At 43.9% G+C, this 12,684-nt stretch overlaps 1 protein-coding gene across 1 annotated transcript in view; it reads right to left on the reverse strand.

Annotated features, from left to right (window-relative positions):
- Positions 1 to 12,684, reverse strand: part of LOC120034596 (ubiquitin carboxyl-terminal hydrolase 43-like) — a 101,219-nt gene that overhangs the window by 33,731 nt on the left and 54,804 nt on the right. The window contains exons 5-6 of the mRNA XM_038981201.1: positions 8,896 to 9,031; positions 8,523 to 8,667 (exon numbers count right to left, since the gene is read on the reverse strand). Of these exons, the coding sequence (XP_038837129.1) occupies positions 8,523 to 8,667; positions 8,896 to 9,031 (281 nt within the window). The remainder of the gene's footprint in view (positions 1 to 8,522; positions 8,668 to 8,895; positions 9,032 to 12,684) is intronic.

A 12,684-nucleotide genomic window follows, 5' to 3' on the forward strand; every position in this document is an offset into this window, starting at 1 on the left:
GCGTTTTGTTGCCAACCTTACTTTGCTACCTGACAACTTTACGGTTTTTACTTTTTAATTACCGTTTATATTTTTAGTTTTTCCCTCACTCAACTTTTTTTCATTCAACCTTTTCACTCCGGACGCTTTATCTGGACATGGTTCGTCAGGACCTCCAACAGCCGAAGCTAAGTAGTAACATTAACATGATGCCTTCTAATTGCAGTCGCTGTACTCATAATATACAGGAGAACGATCGCCTTACGGCGAGGATAGCTGTGCTGCAAGCCCAGCTTCAGAAGCAATCGTTAGGCAAGGGTAATTTCAGTGTAGGAAAGGATGAAACAGCGTCTGTGCCACCAGTAAGTACAGATAGTAACGTTAGTATAAATCCCCTCGCACGGTCCCCGCAGCCGGACAACTTTCTCATGGCTTCTGGAGGGAAATGCTGTAGGAATGCTCAACCGGTGTTGCTCATTCAGCAGACAGAAACTTGCAACCGGTTTTCCCCATTAAGCAGCGAGTCGGAGTCTGAGGCCGAGCCTTCTCTGGTCTCTACTCCTCCCGTTACGGGGTCTGAGACGCTGAAGCTTCCCACCATTAGCTCTGACAAATTGAAAACCCTAGTCATTGGCGACTCCATTACCCGCAGTATTAGACTTAAAACGAATCATCCAGCGATCATACACTGTTTACCAGGGGGCAGGGCTACCGACGTTAAGGCTAATCTGAAGATGGTGCTGGCTAAAGCTAAAACTGGCGAGTGTAGAGAGTATAGAGATATTGTTATCCACGTCGGCACCAACGATGTTAGGATGAAACAGTCAGAGGTCACCAAGCGCAACATAGCTTCAGCGTGTAAATCAGCTAGAAAGATGTGTCGGCATCGAGTAATTGTCTCTGGCCCCCTCCCAGTTAGGGGGAGTGATGAGCTCTACAGCAGAGTCTCACAACTCAATCGCTGGTTGAAAACTGTTTTCTGCACCTCCCAAAAGATAGAATTTGTAGATAATTGGCCCTCTTTCTGGGACTCACCCACAAACAGGACCAAGCCTGGCCTGCTGAGGAGTGACGGACTACATCCTAGCTGGAGGGGTGCTCTCATCTTATCTACCAACATAGACAGGGCTCTAACTCCTCTAGCTCCACAATGAAATAGGGTGCAGGCCAGGCAGCACTGCCAGCTTAGTGGAGTCTGCCACTAGCACAGTCAGTGTAGTCAGCTCAGCTATCCCCATTGAGACCGTGTCTGTGCCTCGACCTAGGTTGGGCAAAACTAAACATGGCGGTGTTCTCCTTAGCAATCTCACTAGGATAAAGACCTCCTCCATTCCTGCCATTATTGAAAGAGATCGTGATACCTCACATCTCAAAATAGGGCTACTTAATGTTAGATCCCTCACTTCAAAGGCAGTTATAGTCAATGAACTAATCACTGATCATAATCTTGATGTGATTGGCCTGACTGAAACATGGCTTAAGCCTGATGAATTTACTGTGTTAAATGAGGCCTCACCTCCTGGTTACACTAGTGACCATATCCCCCGTGCATCCCGCAAAGGCAGAGGTGTTACTAACATTTACGATAGCAAATTTCAATTTACAAAAAAAAAAAATAAGTTTTCGTCTTTTGAGCTTCTAGTCATGAAATCTATGCAGCCAACTCAATCACTTTTTATAGCTACTGTTTACAGGCCTCCTGGGCCATATACAGCGTTCCTCACTGTGTTCTCTGAATTCCTATCGGACCTTGTAGTCATAGCAGATAATATTCAAATTTTTGGTGATTTTAATATTCACATGGAAAAGTCCACAGACCCACTCCAAAAGGCTTTCGGAGCCATCATCGACTCAGTGGGTTTTGTCCAACATGTCTCTGAACCTACTCAATGTCACAGTCATACTCTGGACCTAGTTTTGTCCCATGGAACAAATGTTGTGGATCTTAATGTTTTTCCTCATAACCATTTTATTACGTTTGCAATCGCAACAAATAATCTGCTCAGACCCCAACCAAGGAACATCAAAAGTCGTGCTATAAATTCTCAGACAACACAAAGATTCCTTGATGCCCTTCCAGACTCCCTCTGCCTACCCAAGGACGTCAGAGGACAAAAATCAGTTAACCACCTAACTGAGGAACTCAATTTAACAAAGCGCAATACCCTGGAACGGAAATGGCGCTACACCAAACTGGAAGTCTTCCGACTAGCTTGGAAAGACAGTACCGTGCAGTATCGAAGAGCCCTCACTGCTGCTCGATCATCCTATTTTTCCAACTTAATTGAGGAAAAAAAGAAAAATCCGAAATTTCTTTTTGATACTGTCGCAAAGCTAACTAACTAAAAAGCAGCATTCCCCAAGTGAGGATGGCTTTCACTTCAGCAGTAATAAATTCATGAACTTCTTTGAGGAAAAGATCATGATCATTAGAAAGCAAATTACGGACTCCTCTTTAAATCTGCGTATTCCTCCAAAGCTCAGTTGTCCTGGGTCTGCACAACTCTGCCAGGACCTAGGATCAAGAGAGACACTCAAGTGTTTTAGTACTATATCTCTTGACACAATGATGAAAATAATCATGGCCTCTAAACCTTCAAGCTGCATACTGGACCCTATTCCAACTAAACTACTGAAATATCTGCTTCCTGTGCTTGGCCCTCCTATGTTGAACATAATAAACGGCTCTCTATCCCCCGGATGCGTACCAAACTCACTAAAAGTGGCAGTAATAAAGCCTCTCTTGAAAAAGCCAAACCTTGACCCAGAAAATATAAAAAACTATCGGCCTATATCGAATCTTCCATTCCTCTCAAAATGTTTTGAAAAAGCTGTTGCGCAGCAACTCACTGCCTTCCTGAAGACAAACAATGTATACGAAATGCTTCAGTCTGGTTTTAGACCCCATCATAGCACTGAGACTGCACTTGTGAAGGTGGTAAATTACCTTTTAATGGCATCAGACCGAGGCTCTGCATCTGTCCTCGTGCTCCTAGACCTTAGTGCTGCATTTGATACCATCGATCACCACATTCTTTTGGAGAGATTGGAAACCCAAATTGGTCTACACGGACAAGTTCTGGCCTGGTTAAGATCTTATCTGTCGGAAAGATATCAGTTTGTCTCTGTGAATGGTTTGTCCTCTGACAAATCAACTGTAAATTTCGGTGTTCCTCAAGGTTCCGTTTTAGGACCACTATTATTTTCACTATATATTTTACCTCTTGGGGATGTCATTCGAAAACATAATGTTAACTTTCACTGCTATGCGGATGACACACAGCTGTACATTTCAATGAAACATGGTGAAGCCCCAAAATTGCCCTCGCTAGAAGCCTGTGTTTCAGACATAAGGAAGTGGATGGCTGCAAACTTTCTACTTTTAAACTCGGAAAAAACAGAGATGCTTGTTCTAGGTCCCAAGAAACAAAGAGATCTTCTGTTGAATCTGACAATTAATCTTGATGGTTGGTTGTAAAGTCGTCTCAAATAAAACTGTGAAGGACCTCGGCGTTACTCTGGACCCTGATCTCTCTTTTGACGAACATATCAAGACTGTTTCAAGGACAGCTTTTTTCCATCTACGTAACATTGCAAAAATCAAAAACTTTCTGTCCAAGAATTATGCAGAAAAATTAATCCATGCTTTTGTTACTTCTAGGTTAGACTACTGCAATGCTCTACTTTCCGGCTACCCGGATAAAGCACTAAATAAACTTCAGTTAGTGCTAAATAAGGCTGCTAGAATCCTGACAAGAACCCCCAAAAATTATCATATTACTCCAGTGCTAGCCTCCCTACTCTGGCTTCCTGTTAAGGCAAGGGCTGATTTCAAGGTTTTACTGCTAACCTACAAAGCATTACATGGGCTTGCTCCTACCTATCTTTCCGATTTGGTCCTGCCGTACATACCTACACGTACGCTACGGTCACAAGACGCAGGCCTCCTAATTGTCCCTAGCATTTCAAAGCAAACAGCTGGAGGCAGGGCTTTCTCCTATAGAGCTCAATTTTTATGGAATGGTCTGCCTACCCATGTGAGAGACGTAGACTTGGTCTCAACCTTTAAGTCTTTACTGAAGACTCATCTCTTCAGTGGGTCATATGATTGAGTGTAGTCTGGCCCAGGAGTGTGAAGGTGAACGGAAAGGCTCTGGAGCAACGAACCGCCCTTGCTGTCTCTGCCTGGCCGGTTCTCCTCTCTCCACTGGGATTCTCTGCCTCTAACCCTATTACAGGGGCTGAGTCACTGGCTTACTGGTGCTCTTTTCATGCCGTCCCTAGGAGGGGTGCGTCACTTTAGTGGGTTGAGTCACTGACGTGATCTTCCTGTCTGGGTTGGCGCCCCCCCTTGGGTTGTGGCGTGGCGGAGATCTTTGTGGGCTATACTCGGCCTTGTCTCAGGATGGTAAGTTGGTGGTTGAAGATATCCCTCTAGTGGTGTGAGGGCTGTGCTTTGGCAAAGTGGGTGGGGTTATGTCCTTCCTGTTTGGCCCTGTCTGGGGGTATCATCGGATGGGGCCACAGTGTCTCCTGACCCCTCCTGTCTCAGCCTCCAGTATTTATGCTGCAGTAGTTTATGTGTCGAGGGGCTAGGGTCAGTTTGTTATATCTGGAAACTTCTCCTGTCTTATCCGGTGTCCTGTGTGAATTTAAGTATCCTCTCTCTAATTCTCTCTTTCTTTCTCTCTCTCGGAGGACCTGAGCCCTAGGACCATGCCTCAGGACTACCTGGCATGATGACTCCTTGCTGTCCTCAGTCCACCTGGCTGTGCTGCTGCTCCAGTTTCAACTGTTCTGCCTGCGGCTATGGAACCCTGACCTGTTCACCGGACGTGCTACCTGTCCCAGACCTGCTGTTTTCAACTCTCTAGAGACAGCAGGAGCGGTAAAGATACTCTTAATGATCGGCTATGAAAAGCCAACTGACATTTACTCCTGAGGTGCTGACTTGCTGCACCCTCGACAACTACTGTGATTATTATTATTTGACCATGCTGGTCATTTATGAACATTTGAACATCTTGGCCATGTTCTGTTATAATCTCCACCTGGCACAGCCAGAAGAGGACTGGCCACCCCTCATAGCCTGGTTCCTCTCTAGGTTTCTTCCTAGGTTTTGGCCTTTCTAGGGAGTTTTTCCTAGCCACTGTGCTTCTACACCTGCATTGCTTGCTGTTTGGAGTTTTAGGCTGGGTTTCTGTACAGCACTTTGAGATATCAGCTGATGTAAGGGCTATATAAATACATTTGATTTGATTTTGATTACACGCACCTGTCACCATCATTACACGCAGCAGAGCTCATTGGACTCACCTGGACTCCTTCACGTGGTTGATTGCCCCTATATATCTGTCTGTTCCTCGGTGGTGTCCACATTAATTGTTGTTATGTGTTCCTGTCCAGACGCTGTTCCTGTTCTGTTTCATGTCCGTCAGTTATTACACCTTCACTCCCTGTACCTGCTTCCTATCACCTGCGTCAATCCTTTCACAGTTAGTAAGTTTGGTAGGCTACTAATAACCATCAGCAGCATCAGAGCTTGGAGAAGCTTAATTACCATGACTAAACGGTCATGTGTAATTTGAGTGCCATCATGACTCATGACTGCCGGTGTGGCGGTAATACAGTCACCGTAACAGCCCTAGTGATGACTTCATGGCGTTTGTCTCCTCCACTGAGTGACCTAGTTAGCCAGGCTTCTGAATGTGCCCACGCTGAGGAGCCTGAACTAATTATTGGGCTTTTCAAACAAGCGTTCCACATCAGTTCTACCTAAAATGGAAGCCCTGTCTGTTTGTTAGACAGTAAATTGAAGCACATGTGGAAAATCCCACTGATGCCCTGACAGGGGGAACTCTATGGCCTGGCAGCCAGACAGCATACTGTATTACAACCATACTATATTAGAGACACAATGGACAAACCATGTCATGGTGGGATGCAGGGTCGACTGAGTTTGGATCAGTCATTGATTAGATGAAGTCATGCAATCTGTTATTAATTTCCTTAATATGAGCCTGGTATGAACAACCAAGACACTGTCAACCCAATACAACCTGAAGAAGGGGAATACCTGATGGGGAAAGAACATGTTATCTGTGTGTATGATGCACTTCACTGAATGTGAAATAAGATACTTCTATGAGAATTGCCATGACAATGGAGCTCTGTGGGTACAGAATCAATGTTTACATAAACTGACATAGGAAGTGCTTACACCTCTCTTCCTATTTCACCATACCATGAAAGGTCAGGCAGGAGGAAAAATACTCCCAGACACCATCATCTCTCATGAATCTCTTGTGCCACACTGGGATATTCCATACATTGTAGATAGTTCATGTAAACCTTGTTGACAGTGACTCAATTACTCATTCTCCTCGCTGACAACCACCAAATGAAAATGCTGCCATGCACAGACACACGCACACTCCACCATTTTTTCTACAGGCCGCTCATCAAGGTGTGAAGTGACATTACTGATAGGCTGTGTGTCAAACAGAGGTGGACAGCCCCTGCTTCACATTTTTATGATTTTGAACATGATTCTAGGACATTTAGTGATAGCCATTAGTGACAGCCAGTCGCTGATGTGCTTAAAGTGAGTCACCCTCTGAATTCAACTAATGTACTGTAGCATGGTGCCAAGGCTCTTGTTTTTTTTAGCCATACAGTAAGTGCTACAATTCATTTGAGTTGATGCCTCAGCTTGACAGCTTCTATTGGTACCTGAGACACTCCATTCAGACAGTCTAGGTATTCAGACATATCCAGTTTGTCAAAGCACAAGCCTGCAACACTAGTGTTGAACATCTCTGTCTAGGAGTTATTATACAATTCAGGCGAGCTCAGGTTTTCTGTAACAAGAGCAAAGTCGAACATGAACACTTTAGGAACTTTAACTTCCAGCTATAGAGCCATTATGGCAGTCCTCCTGACCCAGAAACTGGAGAAATTAGCTGCTGTCTGGTCAGTCTTTAGAGACCACTTTACTCAAAGACACTGCCAGCCCTGTACCTGACCAACGCTGTCAATTGCTTATTGAAAGGATTTCTTCCAAGCAGAGAGGCTGAACAGAGCTCTGTAGAGTCCCACATGCTTTTCATACCGAGAGAAGTAGTGAGTAAAGAATGCTGTATGTAAACTAGAGAGTAGTACAGGAGTGGTATAGTAGAGGAGTCTTTTAAATCAATGTAGACACTGTTCTGGGGAAGAACAGATACGACTCCATTCCCATTCATAGTTAATGTGCGTGAGGTGCATGATCCCTAAAGGCATATTGATTTCAAGTACACAAAATGTACCTTCCATTAGCAGCAGTGACCATAAAAGTTTATGAGCAGTGACAACTCATCATGATAAGCTGAGGTGAAGCCTCCTCCGTCAGTACAGTACCACATTTCATGCCCGTCAGCTTTAGGCCAAATAGATAATGATTACAAAATGATTACTCAGTATTCATTGTGTAACAGTGAGTTTGAGTTCTGTTATCAGACTGGATGTGCATGAAATGAGAGGATGCTCTGTTCAGCAGGGAGGTGGTGAGAGAGGCCTCTCCATATCAACCCCACTACGTATACAGTCTGATAAAACATCCCAGGAGGATTCAGTGTCTGCCTGTGTGTGTGTGTGTGTGTGTGTGTGTGTGTGTGTGTGTGTGTGTGTGTGTGTGTGTGTGTGTGTGTGTGTGTGTGTGTGTGTGTGTGTGTGTGTGTGTGTGTGTGTGTGTGTGTGTGTGTGCAGACCAATCAAACTGAGTAGTCTATTATGTGTGGTCTAACCAAAGATGATAAAGGAGAGACAGAAATTTCTCTAATCACTTTGCTCAGTGGTGATGCAAAGAAGTATCATTTTCAGGGACAAACCCAGCTCTGCTCAACCCAGAGTGAAAAATGTGGTAAAACTATCCACACAATCTGGCTTCTGGGAACAATGTCTGTTTGCCCTTCACATGTCATCAGTACAATTACAGAGGAGAGATATTTCAAACATAAATCATTCGATGACAGCAAACCTTTGCGGAAAATGATGGTGATTTGAGTAGATCTGAGCATCTGAGTTTTATTGAAAATGTGTTTAAAATGTGTTTGTAAACACACATGTTCCCCAAGGACTTCTTATTCTACATTGTGAGTTCCTCCTGGAATCTATCAGACCCAAAGTACACAAACAAACATTCATTATCTTGTTTAAAAATAAACAATGCATTTCTCCTCAGTTGTTCATCCTGATGTTTGGAAGGCTTGTGCCAACAGTGCACAGTTAGGGTAAAGGCTACAGTACAAAGAGCATGTAATTATCACCACCAGAGGAAGGACAGACTTTCACATAATACCCTGGTATTTCACAGAGGTTGTATATCCCCATTCTGTTAATACAGTACCTCTGTATGCTCTTGACTGAGAAAGGCTTATTTCATAATGGGACTGTGATGACCCCTGCTAAAGTGGAAAAGGGACAGATTCTATTGGATGATCTTGGTTGATAGTGATGATATTGATCTGAATGTCCCTGGAATATGTAGTTGTTGCTACGGTTACCTGAGAATTGTGCAGAGCCTCCTCTGATGTATAGGGGCGGGGCCTGGAAGGCATAGATGATGTCAGTCTCGGCTATGCACGTCAGATCCTCCTCATCAAAGAAGGAGCGCTGAAAGCCTGTGGTGTAGATCTCTGTCAGGATCACCTGAAAGAGAGAGAGAGAGAGAGAGGGAGCGAGGGAGAGAGAGAGAGAGAGAGAGGGAGAGAGGGAGAGAGAGTGAGAGAGAGAGAGGGAGAGAGGGAGAGAGAGTGAGAGCGAGAGAGAGAGATAGCAAGAGTATCCATTTTATTTAATCAGAGACTTGGAAAATGGAGTGAGAGTGAATCTGAGGATAGTGTGCATCATCAAGAAGAGTGAGACAAGATCACCTACCTGGTCTGGGGAGATCTTCCCCTCATCCGCCAACATCCTTCTCAGAAAGGCCAGCGAGCCAAAGAGAGGCACAGCCAGCCCGATGCGCAGGTATCTCTGGCCCTTCGTACTGAAGACCAGAGTTACACACAGAGGCCTGTCGAGTGAGAGAGAGAGAGAGAGAGAGAGCGAGAGAGAGCGAGAGAGAGAGCGAGAGAGAGAGCGAGAGAGCGAGAGAGAGGAGAGAGGAGAGAGAGAGAGAGAGAGAGAGAGAGAGAGAGAGAGAATAGCCGCTGCATTGAAATCGCTACCAATTTTATTACAGTCCATGACCAGGAAGGGACATATAGTTTTCATGAATTAATCAATACATTTTAGCATTAATAATAGATCATTAGGACAGTTTTTTATGTGTAAGAAATAATGGAATCTGTATTGTGGGTCGATGCATTTTTAAAGCTGAGCACTTGGCTCTTACTTCTCTTTTGCATGGAGAAGCAGTGCTGACATAGGCAGGGTAAAGGGACAAAATGGCTTGTACAAAAACACTACACTGAAGAGATATGTGCCCTGTGATTCACCTGTGAGAGTCTATGTGTGTCTATATGTGAGGACTGTAGTCAGCCGAGTAGACACACCACGCAGAATGTCAGCCTCCTCCTCTGAGAAAGAGAGATATGGGAGCCAATGACAAAATGACATAGGCGGGAGGTCCCAAGTGTACAGCACCTCTATTCTACAGACAAGACTCTTATTTTTTTATTTAAATAGGCAAGTCAGTTAAGAACAAATTCTTATTTACAATGACGGACTAGGAACAGTGGGTTAACAGATTTTTACCTTGTCAGCTCGGGGATTCAATCCAGCAACCTTTCGGTTACTGGCCCAACGCGCTAACCACTAGGCTACCTGCCACCCCTTATCTTCTTACAGTAGAGAGTCCATGCTTACATAAGTACAACTCATATTGAAGGTCTTGTGAAAAAGCTCAGGCTCAATTTTTTATTTTAAATAAGTCATGTTTCTCTTTTGAAGCAAGAAAGAGACTTGTTTCCACTACCTTTTTGCCTGTAATCGACTATGGATGATACACTGTACTTGTTTGCCCCTGTGGCGTCATTACATATGCTGAACAATGTGTCCCATGGGGTGTTGTTACAAACTCCAATGCTTTCACCAATCATTGTACCCTCTATACCAGAGTGGGCTGGCCTTCATTAGCTCTTCAGAGACTAAGTCATTGATATGTTGTTATTTACAAGGCCATACTGAGACAGCTCCCATTTTACCTGTGTATCTACATTGTCCAGCAGACTAATGCCAATTATCAATTAAAGTGAGTTTTGTGATGTCTTGTTGATGACCTGCTCTATAATCCACCATGGAGAAGATTTAACATGATAGAGAGAGTGAGAGATGCCACTGCCAGCACACAGGCATTATCACACATGGGGACAGAGGACACACAGCAGTGGGGGATATACAGTATTATACAACGGGTGGGTCTAATCCTGAATGCTGATTGGTTAAAACCGCATTCCAGCCGGTGTCTATTCCACAAGTTACCACCGGCTAAATCTATGACTTAAAATGCCTATTTACTCTGTTCCATCTGACTGAGCAATCCACTGTCTCATCAGCCCAGACAGGCAATTTATAAACTCCACTATGAAAAGCATCTAACATTTCGTTTTCAACAGCGGAGATTTGTATAAACCTTGCTGCCTGTCTCTCCGACATTTGCAATATTGTTTCAATATTCAAATTTGATCTCCAGCTGTCCCATTGTAATGAACGTGTCGGGAGTCGTGATGAGACAGACAGGTAGGCAGCTTTCCTCAGCCAGTCTAAATCATGAATTAGCATAATTTCTATGGATATATACAAATAACTATCAATAGAAAACAGGTCAAACTAAACAAAGTGCAGCTAGTTTGAAGTTTTTCCAGCTTCAACTTGAAGTGATTGTGTTAGCTGTGTTGTTGGCTAGCTCTCAAACAACAGTGTCCTGACGAGAGAGCACATGTTCTACGCCAGGTGAAATTGTGCATCATTAGCTCATTGTTATGGATGTATCCAAATAAATGTCACTAGAAAACAGCTTAAAATGCAAATGCAGCTACTTTGTTGTTATTCTGGCTGCACTGTCGACGTGACTGCAAGTTAGCCGTAGTTGGCTAGCTAGCAAGCAAGGGATAAGAACGTTGCCAGCCAATATGGCAATGGAATATTTACAACGAACCAGTGGGTAGCGTCCATAGATAAAGAACAAAAAGACTGAACGACTGGGTTGAGTCTCTGGCAACCGAACCGATAGAACGAACGACCAGTCGGCTAAGGTAGCATCCCTAGATTTGTGTCGGGACTATATCTTGTGGAAGGATGAAATAGTATGAATAAATTCATCAAAATAACGTTTTTAAATCATTATTTGAATATGTTGGTGACCCATTGTATAAAAGTGACAATGCCCTCGAAGCCGGTGTTTGGAGGATATGTTGGCACGGTTTGCTGGCCCTCAACTTCTTCTCGGGCCTAACAACACTCGCGCCAATATATCCCCCAAACACCGGCTTCGAGGGCATTATCACTTAAGTAAGTAAAGGGTGTTGAGCTGTGAGATCCCCTGCTGTCTGGACTCAGGGTAACCTCTACACTGGCTGTCAAGGATTCTCAGCACACGCTATAGTGAGGGGTATGGGGAGATCTCCCCATATGATTTAGCCGGTGGCGCACCTGAGTTCATTCCTTTATCTGCCTTTGACTAGGCAGTAGGAACACCAAAACAGTGCCTCATATTATCAAGGTTCTTTTTGTGTCTCAAGACACAAACAGTGAAGGCAGTAGTTAATCAATGGTGCTCTGAGCAGGCAAGCGTTACTAATTCATACTAATTACCTTGTTTGGAACCATTCTGGGAGTGGCAAAACATCCCCACACACTCAACAGCTCAGAACTAGAAAGGCAGGCATAGGGATAATTAACAATCTATAACGTTACATGATGCACCCAATACCTATTATGGGAATTCAATTCCCAGTGACTGAATACTCAACTAAAGCTCTCAATTGAATGGTAATCTGAGTCTATGATTATACTAAGCTACTGCAAATAGTGGCTACATCCCGAGAACACCTTTCAGAGATTTAGCTCCCCGTCTCTGAGTACAAAGCTGAATCAATCATGATAATGAATCGCAAACCTTTTCCTCAGGAGGACAGGAACATTATACAACAAGATCTCTGATGGATCTTTACAGTAATAACATGATGATCTGTAATGAGCGGCTCATTTAGTGGAGTTAATGCGTTTAAATGGAGACGCCTGCCATACCACTCAGTCCATTACATGCTGACCAGATGTCGCATGCGTCGCAAAATAAATTTAGAAATCTATGTTATTCAATTATTGCGCCAACGAGCGTCTGCGATGCCAAGCGCTAAAATAGAAGTCCTTTCTATTTCTGACGCAGATCGCGCTGCAAGTCCTGCCTCTCCCATCTCCTCATCGGTTTATAGAAGCAGGGACCCACGTGCCATCTCCTCATTGGTTATACCCACGTGGGTGATTGAAAGATGAAATGTTTTGCCGGTTCTTGTGGTAAAAGTGTAGATGCCAATCACCATATAAGTTCAGATATGAAAAAAGCCTGGAAGGAGGAGAGATGACTAGAAACGATTCGGTTGGCCGTTTTATGTGTGGATTAATTGTCGAAGTAGAGGACCTTGTGTATTTCAGGTAAAATAACAACTCAATGTTTATATTCCAGGACAAATTAGCTAGCAACAGCAAGCTAGCTAAATAGGACAA

This window comes from Salvelinus namaycush, chromosome 41 (assembly GCF_016432855.1).
Source record: "Salvelinus namaycush isolate Seneca chromosome 41, SaNama_1.0, whole genome shotgun sequence".
NCBI classification, from domain to species: Eukaryota; Metazoa; Chordata; class Actinopteri; order Salmoniformes; family Salmonidae; genus Salvelinus; species Salvelinus namaycush.